The 21,782-nt window shown below is 42.6% G+C and overlaps 1 protein-coding gene across 2 annotated transcripts in view; it reads left to right on the top strand.

The window, feature by feature from the left end:
* CNIH3 (cornichon family AMPA receptor auxiliary protein 3) overlaps positions 1–21,782 on the top strand; it is a 60,617-nt gene that overhangs the window by 26,750 nt on the left and 12,085 nt on the right. For both annotated transcript variants that reach the window (XM_083496174.1, XM_083496175.1), the window contains exons 2-3: positions 7,805–7,873; positions 10,554–10,601. In XM_083496174.1, coding sequence (XP_083352300.1) covers positions 7,805–7,873; positions 10,554–10,601 — 117 coding nt within the window. The remainder of the gene's footprint in view (positions 1–7,804; positions 7,874–10,553; positions 10,602–21,782) is intronic.

Here is a 21,782-nt window from a genome sequence, read left to right as displayed (position 1 = left end):
TTTTTGCTCCTGTACCAACACTTCCACTGAGCTAGGGACCCTGCCAAAGATGCAACCTCTTCTCTAACAGGTAGGAAGACTTCGGGATTTGAAGTCACAACCCTAAAGCCCACCTGATGAGAAAAAGTGTGAGGCTTATAAATCAATGAGTCTTAATGGACAAAAACCAGATACTGGTAGAACAGATATAGGAAAGCTGTTCTTTGTGATCACATATTCAGAATATCCCTATATTCAGTCATAAACTCTGAAGACTAGGATGTCTTAATTTCTCACCCCAACCCCGCAAAGGAAAACCATACATATGTGAAAACAGCAAAGAATGTTATGGATGAGAGTCTAGTTCATCAGTTGTAAGATACAGCTAATAAAGTGGACTCTGGACCCTAAATGCTTATGACATCATATATATTTCTAGTCTTTAAAGTGTCAGATCTCTTTGTTGTATTTGCTAACGTAGTCACCTTTCTGGGAATAAATATATATGATGATACTTTGGGGAGAAATACAATTTTTGGTGTGTTGTGCCCTAGCAGTGAAAGTGCTGTAGAAATGTTGGCTTTGAGTAATAAAATCTACTTGCAGCTTGCCATAGTTAGGTCTGCCTTTTCACACTGCTTTGGCTTTCCCTTTGTTGCACAGACTGAAACCTTTTTATCATGGAATTCCAGATGGATTCCAATGCAATCAAACTGCAAACTTATCCAAAATGGACAGATACTCACTATGCTGTTCAGCTGTAATTGGCACTCTTGCGGACAGTCTCTGCAGGAAATGGAATCAGCATGGCTGCATACACTCTAATCTGTCTTAAAGGGAATATATTTTATCCTTCCAGCTGCCTTTCTTTGTAGCGATCCTTGTGGTGGGCAGCCACACTGAACTTGTTCTGCCTCTTCACTGGGTGAATAGGACAACCATTGTCCTTTTACCCCATTTAGTTTTAGTGACTATAATTTACAATATAAAGACACTTTAGCTCCAAAGCATTCATTAGCATCTTACTCCTTTAGCTAAATCAATTTTCGTCCATTCTGGGCTTTCCAGTGTACCACTCTGCACTTAGTTTTGCATTCTTTTATTTTTTAAATGTTCCTTTGTCCGTCCAAAATCACATTGATCAAACCGGACAATAGAGGCGATGCAAACAACATTACTTTCAGAACCCTCTGATATGAATAACACAATCAACACATCCAACACAAAGATATTCCTCTCAGAACCCAGAAACACAAGTCCCTAAAACACAGGTCCTCGGTTGATGCCACTTGAACAAGCCCAAACAATTTTCTATTTATTTTCAAGGGAATGGAAATTGAATGAAGCACAGCCTCTTGCTCATCTCATACCTTCTGTATTCAAAGCTGTCATTTGTCTAGAAGAATATGTACATCTATAAATACCTCCCCAATTGCTGTTCTGTTGAAATAGGCAATGAAACTACAGAATCATTGAACTGTATGTCACAAGGATGCTTAATCTGGAGCCTCATTCTACATGGATATGCAACTGGTGTTAAGGAGTGGGATGTGAAGTCCGTGTGGTCAGCATGTTCATAAATCAAGGCAAAATCTGCACATTACATGGAAATGTGTTTGTTGCCAGCACAATGGCTAGCCTCTCAGAGAAAAATGAATTTTGGAAAGGACCTGTTTTGAGTGAAATGATGGATGACAAGGAGGGTGCTTGTTCCTTTCTCCACCAGCCTTTCTTCCCACTCCATAGAGTTTCCCCCACTGCTTACCCCCAAGAGTTTTGAAAAGCAAGAAAATAAGCATTTGGATAAAAAAAACAGATTGGAGATCTGGAGCAGGAAAAAAGCTAGTGTGGAAAGCGTTAAGTAGCCACTGTCCATTCACCACCTTTTCTCTGCTAAAAAGATTCCTTCCACATGCTTTTCTTCAGAAACAATGGTCATTGAGGCTGTTTTACATGGATTTGCATGACATATGTAATTTACTCTTTAAGCGAAACTAGAGTGCACTTTTTTTGTTATGAAAATAGAAGTCATGGGGAAGCCTGAGCAGCCTGGCAGGGTGAGGCTAGGCTGCTAGGGAGAGGGAAAGTTTACTTCTTTCCCTCCTATGGTGTTGATAAAATCATCCCTCCAAAGCTGCTGTTTGTATTTCTAAGGGGAGCCTCCATTTTGGCGCCAATGCAAACTGTCCTTAAAATTCTGACAGCAGCTTCAGGAAAGCAATATTACATTTTGTACATTGCCTTGAGATACAGATGTGGGAGGTCATTAATAATAATAGAGGGTGAAATTCAATGTTGCGCTAAGACCAGCATATCAGTTTGCCAGGTGGAACTATCCTCTTCCCCTGCACCCTGTTCTGCAGGTTCTCATGATACCTCCCTTGCACAGGTCTTGCACGGATGGGGCTCGTTAGGTGAATCTTGCTCATTTTGTTTTTGCCAGGGCCAGTGCAGGGAGAGAAAGAGTTAAACTCCCCCTTCTCTGCCCAGCCCTGAAGCTGGTCATGCTTCCCCAGCTATTTACACAGCTAAAAACCTATGTACATTAATTTCCTTTACAAAATTAATGTCACACCTCATTTGGCCCTGAGTCTCCCACTCTATAAGCGGAATAAAAAGTTCTTGCAAGAGGGTACCAGCAACTAGGATTTGCAGCATCTTATACAGCACAGCTATAGTAGACAGGAGCTAAGGTTTAGATGGGAAGCTTCCTTCAAGTGTATCTTTTGAGCACTCAGCTGGAATGTGCTGGTAGCTGTTGGCTTGGACTTGGAGCTGAATGAAACTTAACTTTTGTATCACATAGTTAAATATGCAAAGAATGGCTGCCTCCAAGTCAGAGATCTTTAGTGTTGCTGTGGCATTGTTTTCCCGCAATTAGCTGGAAATGGAATTAAAATAGAGGGCCCACACAGTACTTAATACATTTCTGTATTGTCATCAGGCCTGGAGGCTAGCTTTGTGGCAGGCTGCAGCTGGGGTCTAATTCTGACACTGGTAGGTAAGAAGCAAATGAGTCAGAGGCAGGGGATGTGATCTCTGGCAGGCTGCAGCTAAGGTACGTTATCAGCTAAGCTGGTTGTTTCAAATCTACTTTCAGGAGTAGAAACAAACGGCAGGGTTCAACTAATCAGGCCCATAAGCGGAAGATGAGTGCAAAGAATTCCACTTGTGCAATGGGACTTCTCCCCCTCTCACCCCCCTACACTCCCCAAATTAACTCTTGGGTCTTGGAGGTGGGAAGATCCCCAGAACAATGCTCTTTCCGTCTGGCAAACTGCAATGCTTCCCCTGATGGAACGATCAGCACAGCACTTTGTTGAATTCCACCCAGAACTGTTTTTTGCAATCATTTGACTCTTATTTTAAGAGAATGCTTATTTTCCCATGTGTGCTTGAGCTGTTGTCAGGAGGAATTAAATGATAAGAGCAAATCCTCTTTATTGATGATATCTGAGTTTAAATCACGTCAATTCTTATTTATGTTTCAAAAACTGTGCTGCCTTGGTGTGGCATCTTTAATCTAGATCAGGGGTCTGCAACCTTTAAGACAAAAAGAGCCACTTGGACCCGGTTCCGAAGAAAAAAAAACTGGGAGCCGCAAAACCATTGGCCTACCGGGGGTCCAAAACAGGGACGTCATCTTCCTCCTCGCAGTCGTAGACCTGCATGCGCGCCACTGCCCTCCGATCTGACAGCGGGCGGGAAGGTGACGTCGGGACGGTGCGTGACTAATGCACGCACCGCCCCCATGCGACGTCACAGCCAGTACAGCGCCCGCCACAGTGGGGAGTGTCGGGGTGCACAATGTGCCTCCCCTCGCTAGTATCCGCCTCGGAGCCACGGCAAAGTTGTAAAAGAGCCACATGCGGCTCCGGAGCCGTGGGTTGCAGACCCCTGATCTAGAGACTAATGATGTGGCTTGCGAAGGAGACACACACACACTTTCTGGCTAAACTTTTCTGCATATGGCCAATAGTAACAGAACAGCTGTCATATACCAACCACTTTAACTCCTCCCCCCGATGAGTGCTTCTGTGTGCCAAGCCTTCATTGCCTTTATTTCACACGCTGGCCACATGACCCGGAAGCTGTACGCCAGCTCCCTCGGCCAGTAAAGCAAGATGAGCGCTGCAACCCCAGAGTCAGCCACGACTGGACCTAATGGTCAGGGGTCCCTTTACCTATCATTGATGGAAATGATTACCAGCTGCAGAGATCTCAGTGGCACCACCCTCTGGTGGTGGCTTCTGCAACAGTGGTGGCAGTGACTCCCAGGGCAACAATAGTAGCTGTCCCCCATAATACTCATGCCTAGTTTGGCGATGATATCTCCCGAGGTGGCAGAACCTATGCCAAAAAATTGAAGTCACACCAAAGTAATGCTTTGGTCCACTATCTTGAGTCAAAATGGCACCCAGCATCTACACAGCGCTGAAGTCCTCCAGCCCCACCTTGGGAATCCTCATGCTGAGGTTGGTGATGATATCTAGTGGTGTCTGAACCTATACCAGAAAATGGGCAAAAGTCAAATGAAAGTGACATTTCAGTTTGTCCATTTGATTCAAAATGCTGTCCAGCATCCATCTCGGGAACCCTCATGCCAGGTTTCACGATGATATCTCAAGAGGTGGCCAAAACTATAGAGAAGAAGAGTTTGGATTTGATATCCTGCTTTATCACTACCTGAAGGAGTCTCAAAGTGGCTAACATTCTCCTTTCCCTTCCTCCCCCACAACAAATACTCTGTGAGGTGAGTGGGGCTGAGAGACTTCAAAGAAGTGTGACTAGCCCAAGGTCACCCACCAGCTGCATGTGGAGGAGCAGAGATGCAAACCTGGTTCACCATATTACGAGTCTACCTCTCTACACCACACTGGCTCAGATAGACAGCTAGTCAGACTGACAAACCACTTACCAAAATATGTATTAGGTGTGCTTGTGTAAACAACTTTGGGTAGCATTGCATTTTAAAAATATATTTTTTCTTAAATAAAATAAGAAAATACTTGGAATTAAAGTATTTTGCATTTTTCAAAAAGCAATTTAATAGCAGTAGATTCAGGGTATTATTGAATGAAGAGCCTAACGTGAATCACTATTTAATATGACCTCAGCAAAACAAGATGTCATATTGTGTGGTCCCATATGTTACTCATACTTCTTTAAAAACGGGGATATTAGGTGATTCAGAATTTGCAGTATGCTACAGATATAGTGAACAGGAAAAATGTTGTTAATGAAGGAAAGCACTTTCTTTGGCCAAGTTTTGAAAACTACTTTCATACTCATGAGACAAAAATGAAATAAAAGATCATATGAAACACAAATAAGCGAATTAACCTCTCTGAGCCACTCCAGAAGGATACTGTGGTCAATATCAAAAGTCGCCAAAAAAATTCTTTTTGATGCTCCCCTATATCTGACAAACGAACCAGGGTGATCAAGGCAGTTTCAGCACCACGACCAGGCCTGAAAACAGACTGAAATGCACCCAGATATTCAATTTCCTCCAAGCAAACCTAAATCTGGACCTTCACCACCATCTTCAGCACCTTGCCCCAAAAGAGACCATTAGCCATTGGATGATAATTGTTTAACATTTGTAGGTCCAAGCAGGTCCACTTAAGGAGGAATAACAAGATAGTTAGCTGTTGGCAATTTCCGCATAATTATTGGCACATTCTAGGAACTGAATGTTAAAGCAAAGTATCTGCTTTTGTAAAAGTTAGGAGTTAGGGCCAAACTAAGAATGATATTAGTTGTATGCATGCAGGGCCCATTTAATAAACAGAATGCATTCGCCAGAAATTGTTCATTAGGTGAGTATTCACATAACGAGTCCATGATTTAAATTATTTCTTATGGAAATATTTCTAATGTGGGATTTGTCCAATCTCTCCCTCAACCTCCAAAGGGGAAAAAAACTGATTTATCCAATCTCTCCTGCTCCCTGATTCATCTGACCTCACTCCCCCTCCACTCTGTGGTTTCTGCCAGAAAAGGGCTGCTACCGACCAGCAAGGCACAAGCAAACAAGGAAGTAAGAAAGTTGACTGTCCAGATATCTGAATCTGCAGAGCATGCTGCAAGATTTATTTAATTCTTTATGTGCGGATAAGTGGATTTTTATGATAGTGAGGATGTGGATAGCGGGGCCTGAGTGTATGAAGGGAAGCTGAATCACTTGCTGCGTGTGATACCAATGAAAACTCTCCCATCTGCCATTAGCCCCTGGAAGTGAGCTCACATAAGTGCCAGGAGCTTCTTAGGATTAAAAGACCCTTGGGAGTGATTTTCATCAAAATCACTGTAGGGGGCAAGAGTGAAACCCCCACCAAACACCATTGCTCTGATCCAGTTTGCCCGCCCCCAGCACCTATTTAAACGGGGGGGGGGGGCAATGTTCAGGTTAATTATCCTTACATACAATTATCATCTGTCAACATCCTGTTCTAGGTCAAATCGAAACTTCCAGGGGAGGCTGGGTTGGAGGAGTGTTACTTACTGAATGGGCAGGGATACACCCAAACGAATAAAGTCAAGATAAGCTGTTCAGAATCGCAACAGGCAAGGAAGGCAAAGCACAGACTGTCAGGACCCTGGACAGATCATTGTGGGAGAAACTGGCTGGAATTCGCCTAAGAAGAGCTGTTGTCTGAGCAGCATGAAGGCCTGTCTGGCCTGGGCCAGCTGTTAACCTCATTCCCTTTGGGAGCTATCTGTGGTCCTTAAAGGGCCAGTGCATGATTCTTCAGCCACTGAGTCTTAAAGCACAGGTACAGCAGTGTACACTCCATTGGAGTTGTCCTCTGAGTCTGAAGGGTCAATAATACCACATCCTCCGATCTGGAAAGTCTTGGAGTGGAGGATGACGGTTCTCTAGGCAATTCCTCCTCCCCTTCTAAGTCTTCCTCAAAGCCAGGTGGAGGATAGAGGCCAGAAAACCTAACATATTTTGGCCCGTAATATGTCCACTTAGGTTGCTGGGGTACATTCTTTGGAGCTTTGCTCTCTGAAGCTAGATTTGATTCTCACATTGTTTGTTAAGAACACTGAGATTAATAGTCATGTAGAAAAGGTAGTGAAAGTGTGGCTGCATAAAAATACATATTGATCTGAACACACACTTCAGGAAGCTGACACGAGTATTAATATTTGGAATATGTATCTGGGTGGGCAGAACACACCTCCCAATAGATCACTCCAGTTTGTCTACGTGTAAGAATCTTCATGTACAAAAGCACAGAGTAAAATAATGAGAAAAGCCTTTTAAAGATAAAAATGCCTCAGTATCACCAAGAGCTAATAACATGACCAGTTAGCCTCTGAAGCTAGAATGGGGAACCTGTGGCACTCCAGTTTTGGGGTTTATTATTTTTTTGCTGGACTACAGTTCCCATATTTGGCCATGCTTGCTAGGGCTGATGGGAATTGAAGTCCAACAACATCTGGAGGGCCACAGGCTCTCCACCCCATTCTATGGCACTAACACACATTAGATCTTTTTGCTGCTACTGAGTGACACAGTTGCTCTTCTGGTTTGTCTGTGGGATGAAAGTACCTGGGACCTGGGAAGGTGTCCATGGTTTTGATCTCTCAGATATGGAAGTTCAAACAACTGCCATACTCACATTTTTGTACAACAAATTCACGCCTAGTGGCCTGACACAAGTGCCAGTTGTCTTGGAGATAATCTGGATTGAATCTATTATAATTGAAAGGGTGGATTTTCTCCATAGCAGGAGAGGATAAATTAATGGTGGGGGGACAGGACCTGTTTGCAAGTAATGTAATTTCAGTGTTTGAAAAATTTCTTTTGCAGATAATCGCATTTGATGAGTTAAAGACAGACTTCAAGAGCCCTATAGATCAGTGCAACCCAGCGCATGCGGTGAGTTCTGTTCTGTTATTTTATAGTAATTTAGTTTTGATAGTAATGCTAAACTGTCAACAAAAATATGGATTTGAATCAGGATTGCCTAAAAGTGAAATTTATTTTAATATGTAAACAGGGTGAGTCTTGATATAATTATTTCTGATTCAGAAATGAGAGGTGTTGGAATGGGAAAAGGCACATACCAAGGGTTGACTCACATAACTGAAAATCAGCTGTGCTTTTGAAGGGCAAAGTCAACACGCATTACATATAGCTTGTCATGTGGCGAAGTGGTCAGTTGATCATCTGGCCACTCTCATCATATGGACATGTTGACTCCCTGTGGATAATTATATGAGTGAAAATACATTTTAGTTGCATTCCTCATAGAGAGATTGTTGCTCCATTGCTCCACCATAATGGCTGTGACAAAACTACCCCATCCCCAGAAATCCTGACAATGGGCCTAATGAGAGGTTAGAGGATGGTTTCCCACTATGTGAATGAGCCTTGGCCTCACATGCTCCTCTTTCCCTCTCCTACTGCATGCCAGAAGAGGAGATCAAAAGCATCCTCTTGAGTTTTAAACAAACCACAGTGCTCTGTTTTATGTTCAGAGTTGATGAATTTGTTTTGTTTAAACTTGAATTAATGAACAAGCCTAGATCAGAAACAGTGGCTTAATCCTGACTTGTGTGAGCTTTTACAGATTTTAAAGAAACCACGTCTCCACGTTGGGACCTAAAAGTGGAAAGAGATGCTTCCAATTTCCTCTGGAGCATATGAGAAGAAGGGAGAGGAGGAGGGAGCATGCAAGCTTGAGACTTGCCATGGCTTATTTACATAGCGGGGAATCTACATTTTCCATAACACCTGAAACAGCTGTATGTGGAGGCAAAGCGGTGAAGATTGTGGATATATGAAGTTTCCTCACATCAAGTTCGGCTATGGACTGTTTATCCCAGCACTGACTGGTGGCAGCTCCAAAGGTTTCAGGAATAGCATCTCTCCAAAAGATAGGCTTGAAAAACAGCTATTTGAGCCTATGGCTCATAGTTAAATGACTAAAAGACCGATTGTAGATGCTGCGCTGCTTAAGTCTGTTAACCTTTAATAACTACCCTGTTATTTCCAAAGGGAATGTAGAATTTAAATTCCCCTTGATGCCTGGCTGTAGCCAGCGCCTCATCCTAGGGAATCATTTCCCCTTTTAAGGATTTCAAGCTCTACAGCAGAGAAGTTATCTCTCTCTAAAGCTGCATGACTGTGTATGCTCGCCACTCATGACTGCTGTAGGAATTCATGTCCATTTTTGCCTAGAGAAGCAGATCGAAGTCTCACAGTGTAAGAGGGAGATAGCCACTGTAGCAAATCAAGTTAAACTTGCTTATGAGGTGAGAGAATTTGTCTCTGATGTAATAGCTGATATATTCCATAGGTGAAAGGTACAGTAACCATGTTTACCTAAATAGAACCTGAAGGGAAGGCGGAGGGGTTTTTCCAACGTCTTTGAAAACCGGTGAAGCATGTTGAGCAGTGAAATGAATAAATAAATAAAACACGCACACAAGGCAAGTGGCAATGTTTGCTTAACCAAGCTGAAATGCCAAGCTTAAACTGGAAGACTAGAGAAGGCTTCCTTAAACTTTTTGGGCAAAGCTCAGGTCTGCCAATGCTCATCACCATGGTTACACTTAAAGCAGCAATTATTTGTTGGATGTCTCTTGCCACAAAGGAAAAGAAGTGTGTCTACACAGTGCTGACTCAGACACCCCTTGCCCTCACTGCCATCATGCACTGAACATTTGTAAGGATGTGGATTCAAAGGTGGCAACCTTTACCCAACAGAGGAAGCAACTTCTGCTACACCATGGCAGATGTAAGAATGAACACAGACCTTAACTAAAGTGACCAAATTTACTAGATCTGAGGTTGAATCTGCTTCCTGGTGTCATCTGAATCATGTTGGTGGATAATGCATTACAATGGTTTGTATCCAAGGAAGTCGTCCCATTTGCACAAGGACTTCTGCATGTGCAATGGAATCAATAAACCAATCATTTTATTTGTCCCCTTCCTCTCTTCCCCTACGCACTTCCCAAATCTGTTCTGGGGATTCCTCCAACCCTCTGGAGCACATTTGGGGGAGCACACATGGGGAGAGGAAAGGAAGAGGAAGTTCCTGTGTCCAAGCAGATATCCTTGCATGAATGGGATTACTTGCTGAGACACAACATTACATCTTGAAGTAGTGGACACAGATTTTATTACCACTGATTAATTATTAATGGAACTCTACCCAAGTCAAGAGCTTTTCAGTCATTACTGGGTTGAAGAGTCAACACAGGTACAGCATTGTCTTCAAGGATACACTAATTCACCATAATTCTTCACATAATGAGGATGAATTGCAGTGGGGAGATTTTTGTGTCCAAAGCAGCTCCCCATGTGATTGAAACTTCTAGAAAATCAGAGTTTTCAACTGCATAGGGAGCCTCCATGGACACCAATGCTCCTGACTGCAGAAGTTAATCCTCATTGTGTCAAAATAATTTGTGTGACCTCATGGGCATTAACCCCAATACATGTGCACTCCCTCTTCATCACAGTACCATTTGGAGGTAGTTTCTTTGATTCATGAGTGTCTTAAATTGTACCCTTTCACCCTTCCCTTTCTCTCTCTTTTCTTTGACAGAGAGAGCGATTGAGAAATATTGAACGAATCTGCTTTCTTTTGCGAAAGGTAGGAATTAACCCACGTCAGCTGTGGGCTTTGGGCTGTTCAAAGGGATCTGAGCCATCATATCGGTGTTGCTAGAAATAGCACTGGACCTTTCCTAAGGTTCCTCCTCCAGCAAGGAGGCGATAACGGCAGAATGGAAATTGAAACTGATGTGACCTTTGAAGGAAGGAAGGAAGCTAATTAGGAGGGACTTCCAATCAGTCAATAATATTCTAAAAAGAAATGAACTTTTCAGAACATCATTGGCTTCTCTTTAATAGCCTCATTTTTTTAAGGAAGCAGATGACTTTAGGAGGCATAATTTGGAACCTGACATACAACCTTAAATTTTTGTTCCTACGCTTTTTTCTATAACTATTCAACAATAATCTGATAAATGGCATACCTTTTATTGGGGGCCTTTTATTATGATTTTCAAACATTTGAAAGGGAAAACTGAGCACTTCTTTTAAGGGTCTTGGAAAAGCATCTGCTGCTTTCTATTTACATAACTTTTTGAGCAATAAACGATCTTCTGTTAATTCTCTAGTGAGGTTACCTGCACAGTGGCTCTCACAGCAACCCCACACTTTGAGTGCTATGGGAAACAACAGTCTCACACTGGTGTTCCCAACAGCAAACTCATTACAAGTGGATATCCTATATATGCGTTTGCTCACCTTTAAACACCTACGTATTTATGTCTGGAACTGGCTGGCTCGGCCAGGTCCTTAAATGTGCATGACGTCGACATATTATTCACTTGCTCCTGGAAACACTGCAGCTGTTCTACTTGTGTTCTTTGTTTTTGAGGGAAGGACAATAGTTCATCATAGAAGCATTGAGTTGGAAGAGACATTGAGGATCACCTAGCCCAACTCCCTGCAATACAGGAGTCTTTTTCCCAACATAGGGGTCAAACCCACGACCCTGAGGTTGATTCTCATGCTTACCAACCGAGCTATCCCAGCTCACTGATGGGAGCACTTGGAATGAAGCTTTGCATTCAAAGGGCCCCAGGGTGAATCCCTGTTGTTTCTGGGTATGGCTAGAAAAGAGGCCTGTCTGAAGCCCTGGAGAAACACTGTTAATCTATATAGGCAGTGCTGAGCTTGATGGATCAGTGATCTGTCTGAGTATAAGGCAGCTTCCTATCTTCTCTTTGCTCCGCAGTGGTGTAGCGGGGGGGTGCAGGGGGGGCCGGCCGCACCGGGCGCAACATCTGGGGGTTAGGGGGCGCAAATCCACGGGTTAGGGGGCGCAAATCCACGGGTTAGGGGGCGCAAATTACTTGCCTTGCCCCGGGTGCTGACAACCCACGCTACGCCACTGTTGCTCCGAGATACTGACACTACTGCTCTCCTGGAAATAGTTTCATTGTGTTACTTGCTAAGTCAGCATCCTTCTAGTTTCCAAGTCGTGCCCCAGTTTTTGTAATGTAAAGCAACAGACAGAGGTAATTTTATTAATATATGTGTGTTGCCTGGAGATGTCTTGCCCACACTGGTATTTAATTTTTATTGAGCCTAAGCATCCTTGCTAACAGCAGAAGCAGTACCTTTCCGTTAATTACATCCTCCACATATCGCACACTCTAGGGAACAGGTTACTTTTCATACTCTTAAATTGTTTGTTAATACAGTCCCCTTTTCCAGAGGTCTTCGGGGAAATGCTGCTTTTAATTGGGATATGTGCTTTAGGGAAAAAGGAAAACAAGATAATTCAACAGAAAGGCAGTACTCACGGTAGACAACTGCTTACAGTAGCTTTCTCTGGATAGCAATTCTGGGGTATTCAAGGTTAGCGGCAGAGCTTTGGGGAGCAATTAGAACACTAAACTAGTTTATGAATAAAGTAAAATGTTGGGGAAGATGGATGCAATTGTTAAGGCACACTTCAGGTATCCAGCCTCATTATTATATTGCTTTGTGTGGCCTTGGATAGTGCAGTGTGTTGTGTGCATTTTCTGCTTCCTAAAGCGTTCTCCTGAAATAACTCACTTGAATGAAAAACAAAATCTTTTAGGCACTTTTCTTTCTCATTTTTTTTAAAGAGTTGGGCTAATGAAAGATTTCACCTTAAGGTCTTTTTGTGAAAATGATTGGTTCAAGCCATGACAATTTTTAAAGTTTGTGGGACTATTACTGTTGGTTTTGGTACAACTGGGCTCCATGATTAGAGCAGAAACCACCTTAGGGTAGAACATCATCCAGTTGTTGGGCAGGAGCTATCAGCTGAAGACCAATGTTCTATACAGCAACTACTGTACAGCCTTTTACCCAGCTATTTAAGGAGCTTCCTTCTATATTAAAAATCTAGCATCTTTGTCTGAAAGTGTGTTAGTGATTTATTTAAACAGTCATAGGACCAATCTACATGACATACTTAGAAAATGCATGCAGAAAATTGTTATGGCAGTCATGTCACTGGTGTCCATACTAGTTTGGTTTACAAATTTTCTGTGATGAGAGACCCCTAAATATACCCTGCCCTGTTACTGGTTACTAGTAGGGATGAGGGGAAGAAAACAATTTAAGTTCGTATTTAAAGGCAAATTCACACTTATTAAAACAATATGCAACCTGAAATAAAGCTATCCTTCAAAATTTATAGTTATCTGAATTTTGCAAGGCTGTTCTCTGGTCAAGTAATGTATTCAAAAATGTGTACACTAAAGTGCGCATATAAATGCATATATTTGTGAAAATAACATGCACAAATGTATTGTGCATTTAAACTGCATTTAAAATATTGTATAGTTGGAGAAATTCACATGAAAATGCTGATGAATATTCATGAGAACTTAAAAACACCCCCCCCCCATGATAGAAACTGGGAAATGAGAAACTGAAAGAAACTGTATTCGACATATTTGCCCATTCCTAGTGACTAGCATGATGGCTATATGCAGCTTATCACTTGCTAAAAATCAGCAAAGGGAGAAGGTTGTTGCCTTCATGTCTTGCTTGTGGGGGTTCTCAGAGGAATCTTCTTGGCTTCTGGGGTCAACAGAATGCTGGACTAGGTGGGCCTTTGGTTTTACGTTCTTAGAAAATGAGCCAGTGAGCTGGTCTTAAAGCCACAAATAGAATTTATAGTCCTTCCTTGATTACCTCTGCAAATCATTGTTGTTGCTGCTGACTAACTTCGGTCAACCTGCTTCTTAATTTAGAAAGGGCTGAATAGGAATTGTAAAACTTCACTGACTAGTCACATTGGATGGCAAGAACTCCAGCATAACTGACTGTACTGTTGATGCTTACTTGGAGGCCAAGGTTCCCCATGCTCTTTATGTGTGTGGTTAGATGGGACTAGCAATGTAAGGACCCCTCCAGGTGTCTTTTGTATTGCGCATTTATTGTGGTTTGTGCCTATGGGGCAATCACAGGACCACTTTCTTTTTAAAAAAATCATCATCATCATCATTTTTATTAAGTTTCCCATTTTAACAATCTAATCAAATCACATTGAATGTTCCTAATTATACAAATACATATCAAATAGTCCAAATATTCTGCCTAAATTATAAAAAAAAAATTGTTGGGACTTCCCATGCTTCAAGTTCGGGAGGGCTCTGATCATCTCATATCTCTGCTGCCATCACAGGACCACTTTCAATACTATTTGTGCCTGCAAAAGTTTTGTGGCAGTCATACCACTTCCTTTCTAATCAGTGTATATCCTGTAACTTCCTGCTGAAATGCCACAACTGTTTGGGTGTCTATGTGTCCTGCTTTTGTTGTTCTATTGCCCTTCAGATAGCAATAATGAGGTAGCTTCGGGGGACGCATCGCAGAACAACTAATGAAACTGAATAAAAACACCTTTATTGCACTAATGGGTCAATAACATGTTTCAGGATATACCTGCAGTTATAATACCAGTCTGGAGGGGTCCTAATACTCAGTATTCTTACTCAGAAGTAATTCCTGCAGACTTCAGAGAGTTCTACTTCTGTGCAACTATATTTATTTAAAAGTGCACCCAGTCCTATTTGAAAGCCTCTGGGTTCGCAATATGTTTAGAAATACACTGAAAATACCATAAATTAAAAAATATTTGGGTGGGAAACTGATCTGCTTAATCTCAAAGAGAAAGGCTTTGTCCCACCCTCTGCAGAGGCTTTTGGAGGAAGGAGGGGGAGGGAAACATCCATTGGACAAGCCTGCCTTCTACTCACACAATATTGGATATGATCCTGTGCTTTTGACAAATGCTCCAGAATGTTTGTGGACCACAAGCATAATGCAATCTGGGCTCAGAGAAATATATACAGTACTGTTGCTGCGTGAACAGGACTTTCTCTGATGTTGCATTTGCATTGCCAGGACCTTTGCAACAGCCCATTCCTGAAGCAGAGACAATCTGATCTTCATATGTTCCTTCTGCTCTCTGCAAATAGCAGTGGACTTAACCTCTTCAATTAGGTGCATGAGACAGACTCCGAGGCCCAACTTAAATGTGGTGTCAGCCGTGCTACACATCCGAATGTGTATCAGATCATTGGCCCACCTTGTTCATATCATTTACTCAGACTGGCATCAGCTCTCCAAGTGTTCAGGCTGGAGTCCTTCCCAGACCTGTCCACAGATGCCAGACATTGTACCTTGGACCTGCTGCATGCAAATAATGTGCTGTGTTTCTGAGCTACGGCCCTTCTCCCTAAAAAAAACCTTACCTGTGGGACATACCGCACATCTCTTTTAAATCTGGTTGTCTCACTTATGTGTCCAGCATTAGTACACCAGGTTTCCAACACCTGGGGGTGAATTGTGCTAGTTTCTTATGAGGAATAGTGGATGGAGTTGCATATATTTAGCCTGGATAAGAGGAGACAGAGGGGAGATATGATAGCCATCTTCCATTATCTAAAGGGCTGTCACATGGAAGATGGAGCAAGCTTGTTTTCTCCTCCTCTGGAACGTAGGACTCAAACCAATGGCTTCAAGTTGCAGGAAAAGAGATTCCAACCAAACATCAGGAAGAACTTTCTGACAGTAAGAGCAGTTCAATGGTGGAACAGTTTCTCTCTGGAGGTTGTGGACTCTCCTTCCTTGGAGGTTTTTAAGCAGAGGTTGGATGGCCATCTGTCATGGATGCTTCAGCTGAGATTCACGCATTGCAGGGGGTTGGACTGGATGACCCTCGCGGTCCCTCCCAACTCTCCCTATTCTGTGATTCTATGTGGAACAAGTTTTCCTTGTGCTCCCAGTTTCACTCTTATACCTGCCCTGGACTATCAGCTAGTAGAAATGAAGCTATTTGAAGTCCTGGCAGTAGGAAGATGCATTCTGGCAATTTTACTGAACAGAGTGCAGGAGATATTCTTAGGTTTGATGAATTACCCCGTGACAAAAAACATAATGAGAACAGAAAATGCCCCACCATGGGTCCCCTCCATTGACAGTGATTGTAACAGAGATGGAGTGAGTGCACTTTGCCTGCACTCATTAGAGTCCAAAGATGGCTGCCTTGTTAGTGGCTTTTCACTCCCTGCAATCTTTCTTACAGTGGATAATTCTTTCCCCATTCAGACCTCCTCTATATCATGACACTGCTGAGTCTGACTCATTGGATGGGCCACAGGAAACCTGTAGAAGGCTCCTCCAACAGTGTGATTAGTAGCAAAACCCGCGTCAAGAGGCAACAGGGATGAATTGTGAAGACTTACTAGCACTTGTAAAAAAAAAAAAAAAAGCAACCCTTTGCTGCGGTTCTTCAGGCAATCGTTCAATTCATATTTTAATAGCTTAAATGTCCTATGAGACAATGGCACAGATAGCATGGCCTGGCAAACTCTGCTTGAGACAAAGTGAGAGCTATATTTAGGATTTCTATTTAAGCCACTTGCTGTGCTGCTAACCATGCAAGACTTGTAAATAGTTCTAATTTTTTTTATATAAAAAAGGAAGTTCATGGGCAGTTAAAAAGAAACAAACCACCTTGATTCTGTATGTTTTATATTTTTGATTATAACAAGAAAACTACAAGAGGCAATTGCCCCCACATTGTATTATCAGTTGCAATAAACTAAAGTAAAACTGTAAGGATGATCATAAGTTCACACATATAAAATAGAGATGGATTCCTGGAGAATACTAGAAATTAATATTCCTTTTACTCAGTTGCAATCCCACCTGTCTTCCATCATGGAACCTAAGGCAGCAGGTATGTGTTTGCAGCTTGTGGTTTGTCTGGAAGAAACAAACCATGAACCCGGGTTCAGAAAATACACTAAGCCACACAGCAGTAGGAGCAAAGTGGCTGCAATGTCTTCTTCGGGATCCTGTGCTTACATGCTCCAGCTAAGCCATGGTTTGGTTTAGCATAATGTGCAAACTGACTAGTTATAAGAAATTTGCTCTAGTCTCCCAACAACTACTTGAATATCCCAGAATAGACAGACTGGTGGTGAAAGCACTACAGCACTGCAAATAACTTATCTTTTGTCCCACCCCTCCAGGTGCTAAATGAAATATGAAAATAGAGCATATCCCTGGAGTGTTGCTGTTCCAGGTGTGAGACCTGAATCCTGACAGCAAGTTTCTTAATGATGGCCCAGATAATATCCCTTGTTTTCTTCCTGTTTAATTTTCTTCCTGTATTGTGAGTTCATACTTTGCTTTTGGGTTTGTTTGCCCTAGAAATAACTTGAGAACATATTGCAAGCTATAGGAAGATAAGCAGACAGTTTTCTAGGGTTGTTGTTTTTTAAGTGTTGGAAAGGTGTGCTTTTCTTTTAAAAAACTGCTCTGGGAAAAACACAACAGTTCAGCCATAAGCAATAGAACTGGAATATTTCTGCTTAGTTTCACTTCAGTTTTCTTCTTGGTTACACATTTAAAGAGTGTGTGAATGGTGTTCAATTTATGGTGGCTTTCTTAAACTTTGAAATTATTATTATCTGTATACTTCCCTATAGCCACAGGTCTCAGGCTGCTTCACAACATAATAGCATATCACAATGTAATAACACAAAGAGCATACTGCTCTTCGCCTTCATCATCTTGTAATAAGAAGCAAATTACCTCTGAATATGGAGGCTCCATTCTTGTTGGCAGACCTATCCTGTGATAATGGCCCTCACAACAGACATATTAATAAGACATTCAGACTCAGATGAGAAGGGGACATCTGATATTTTCATGGTAATATAGCATAGATAAAAAATGTTTGAGTACCAGTGTCCCATATGGGGTGCTTTTTGATCAACTAGAAACATCTAAGGATACTGCCTGTACCCACTTACTGGGGAGTAAGCCCTATTGGACTCAATGGAAGTTACGTCTGAGTAGACATGCATACAGTTGCTCTGTAAATCAATTAAAAAATGCTTTCAAACTCATCTTGAGGGCCATGAGGGCTAGCAACCTACTTGTCCTAAAATGAAAACCGAGATTCCCGGAAAACTAAGTTTTGTGAGTTTTGCTCCTCACTGTACTTGTCTAGAACATGCACTATCCTGGCTGTAAGCAAAAATGTAATCCAGTAAACGGGAACAATTATAGCAAGCTGAAGCATCTTGCCTCCATTACAGTGCAACCCTATACAAGCCTACTCAAAAGTAAGCCCCAATGATTTCATTGGGACTGACTCTCAGGTTAGTGTGCATAGATTTGCAGCCTTAGTCAGAAAGAGATGAGCTTGAATTTTTACCAAGAAGACAGAATGAAGTCTTGTTGCTTGTTGTGAAAGTTGGACTAGATGCCCCTTGAGACACTTCCAGATTGCCTATGATTCTGGGTGAACTCTGAACTCAAGTCCTGAAGACAAGTTCTATTAAGGCATTGTTTCTGTTCCTCACATTTTTATCACCGAGAACAAAATTTCTATTGGGCTAAAAATACACTGAGTACAAAACTTCTAGCTAGTTCATGGAAATCCTTTCCCCTTTATTCTTTCATGAATCATTTATTTTGGGACTATTTCTGTAAAGTGTCCCTCACTTGTCAGAGGAGAAATGGAGCAATTTGCTGTTTATGTAAACTGCAGAGCTGTTGCAAGGTTGCAAGAGTCACTGAAAAGAGGTGTTCTCTCTCTTCCTGCCCCTATGATATGGATGAGGCCCAGAGGACGCCAGCCTTTTCTGCAGTGGTTCCCTGCTCGTGGAATCCTCTCGCCAGAGACTCACCTGGCTCCTTCATTACGTATCTTTAGGTGCCAGGCAAAAACATTCCTCTTCTTCCAGGCCTTTGGATAATTAAACAATCTATGGGCTTTTAAACTGCGGGCGGGGGCGGGAGGAAGGTGTTGTCTTTGTCTGTTACGATGGTATGTATTCTTGTGTTTTAATATTGTAAACTGCACTGTGATCCTCAGATGAAGGGTGGTACAATAATAATAATAATGGTGGCAGACAGAGAGGTAGAGGGGAATAAAGTGCTTTTGAAAGGTTTTGGAGAAATCAGCTTACATAGGCTTCTTCCATATCATTTCCCTTGCAACCAGGTTCCTTTCTCGTGTCCAAAAATTAATCTCATTGCCAGCAGAAAGTGTTTACAGTCGTACCTTGGTTCTTGAACGCCTTGTGATTCAAACATGTTGGCTCCCAAAGGCTGCAAACCCCGAAGTTTGCGAACATTTTTTGGAAGTCAAACTTCTTGACGCGGCTTCTGATTGAGTGCAGGAAGCTCCTGCAGCCAATTGGAAGCCACGCCTCGGTTTTTTAACGTTTTCGGCAGTCGAACGGACTTCTGGAACGGATTCCGTTTGAGAACTTCACAATGTATGAATCAAGGTTCCTTTTGCCTTGAGTATATCTCTTGTGAAACAACAACAAGCATCACCTTGGAGAAGACTTGGTGCTTCTCTGCACCTTTTTCAACAGGGAGTGGGCAGTGTGGTGCAATAGAGCAAGTGATAGACTAAGGCAGGTGGGGAACACTGGCCCTGGGGGCTGAATGTGGCCTTCAAAGTCCCTCCATTAAGCCATTGACAATCACCTGAGGCTACACCCACTACCAGTCCTGTTTCAGCCCCTCCTTGAGTATTTTTGCCGGGCTAGAATGTGTTTTTGATCTCCAATGTATGCCTCCTGCTTGCCTAGATGGAGGAAACAGAGGAATGTTTGAGTGTGTGTAGAAACTAGTCTACTGTACATAGCTAACAATTACATGCATTGCTCTAAACTTGTGGTTTTCAACCAGTGTGCCATGGCACCCTGGGGTGCCTTGAATGATGGTCAGGGGTGCTGTTAGCAACACTGGCCTCTCTCCCTTTTCCCTTCCCTCCCTCCTCTGATGCCCTCTCACGTCTCTGCCTCCCAAAGGTTTACATGGCTGTTTGTTGCAGCAGCTCTGGCTACAAGCTCCCCATGTGAATGGTGCCTCTGGAGCTGGCCAGGGGGTGCTTCCCAGGCCCCTGTAGGGCAGTGTGAGGAGGCACCTCTCTTTGGGGTGAGGGGGGCAGCTCAGAGACCAGGGGGAGCAGCAGTGGCTGCCCAGAGGACACCCAAGGAGAGGGGAGAGGAGAGGATGCAGAGGGAACACTCCACAAGGGAGGGTGTTTGAAAAGGGGTGAGGGGCTGCCAGCTCTGCAGGCAAGGGGTGACATAACTGGGCGTCTGAGCCCCATGGTAGTGCTGCAGAAAGAATGTAGTTGGTCACTGTTATGTACTGAAGTTGTCACCCTGGGCCAGCAGGGGAATACTGTAGATAGTTTTCACTCAGGTCCACATATGCAAATAAGGAACTGGAAGTGACGTTCAGTGATTGGATAGTTACAGAAAGTTGTTACTGTTGCATTGTAGTGGAGCTCTATATAAGCAGGCTGGCTGAACCCCTCAGTTCAGTTCGGTTCTGGCCTGTGAATAAACAAGAGCTGTCTAAAGAATCGCTGCGTCATCTTATATGTTCACCCACAACTTAACAGTCACGGGAGCCATGGACTCAAAAGGTTGAAAACCTCTGCTCTAAACACTTTTGCCTCTGGCCCCACCCACCATTGCAATGTGGCCATTAAAAGGTTACCTAGAAGAGAAGGAGGCCCTCAAACGTACCTTGAATTTGGTAAGGAGAGTTGCCCCCTCTCAATTACAAATGGCAAAACAATATACTGTATAATAATTTCCAACAAGTTGGTTAGAGGTTGGTGAGAGCCTATGGTACTTTCTGACAAGAGATAGCGAGAAGGTGCTAGTGATTTCCTGCGAAGTGGTAATTTGTGATAGTTCTTTACTGGCAAAAATGTAATTGTACCCTATGCTGTTGTGGAAAGAAAATGCAATAATGATGGGAATTGTTTCTTTTCAAATAATTTGACTGATTCTCTGTACAACTAAAGAGATAAATAACGTAATTACTTGTAAATTACATGCATTAGAAAAGTTAACCTAGCTTGTGGCTCATTAAAAAAAAGTATTAAAGACATATTTCAGGGAAGTTTGGTGCAATCATCATCACTATTATCTAGTTTTATAGCACTTACTTGGCAGTTGTGTGTCCTTGTGAACCTAGTTTGGTCCGAAGTTCATGCAAAGATGTCACAATCTGCAAGCTTTAGTTCTTAGCATCACATCAAAGAGATGGGTCTCAAACAGATCACTTTCAGCAGGGAAATAGGCATTAATTAAAGCTAAGCTTAGTGGTAACTCTTTTGCTGCCTTGCAAGGAATTATGATGTGACTACTCAGATGGAATGGATTTCAGATGTGGAACTGAAAATCCATCCTTTTTGTCTGTTCTGGACACTTAATATCTCCATATTTTAAGAATATATTTTGAGGCCCAGTAAGCTAGGAGCACCATAGAGAGAATGGGAGCAGCAGAGATGGAAGTTCTGAGATATCTGTGAAGAACAGAGAACAGCTGTGAAGTGTGTATGTGGGGGGTAGAATGGAGAATATGAGTACAGAAAGACTTTGGTATGGAGCAGGCATCCCCAAACTCGCCCTCCAACTGTTTTGGGACTACAATTCCCACCATCCCTGACCACTGGTCCTGTTAGCTAGGAATGATGGGAGTTGTTGTCCCAAAACAGCTGGAGGTCTGAGTTTGGGGATGCCTGGTATGGAGGAATATAAAGTAGAGGAAGGTATCTGAAAGGTACAGGGAGATCTGTCTGGTAAATAAACAGACAAATTGGAATAGCAGTAGAGGTGGTGCTGATAGGTCAGTGCTACTGAAAGAGAAGAGGGAATGAGAAATAGGGCTGCAGTGCAAAATAAGCTGTATGGAAAGAAAGGGTATCATAGGATTGCTGATA

Source organism: Podarcis liolepis (genome assembly GCF_965112155.1).
Source record: "Podarcis liolepis genome assembly, chromosome: 3".
Lineage (NCBI taxonomy): Eukaryota > Metazoa > Chordata > Lepidosauria > Squamata > Lacertidae > Podarcis > Podarcis liolepis.
The sequence above is the reverse complement of the archived record's forward strand: the minus strand, read 5'-3'. Positions and strand labels throughout refer to the sequence as shown.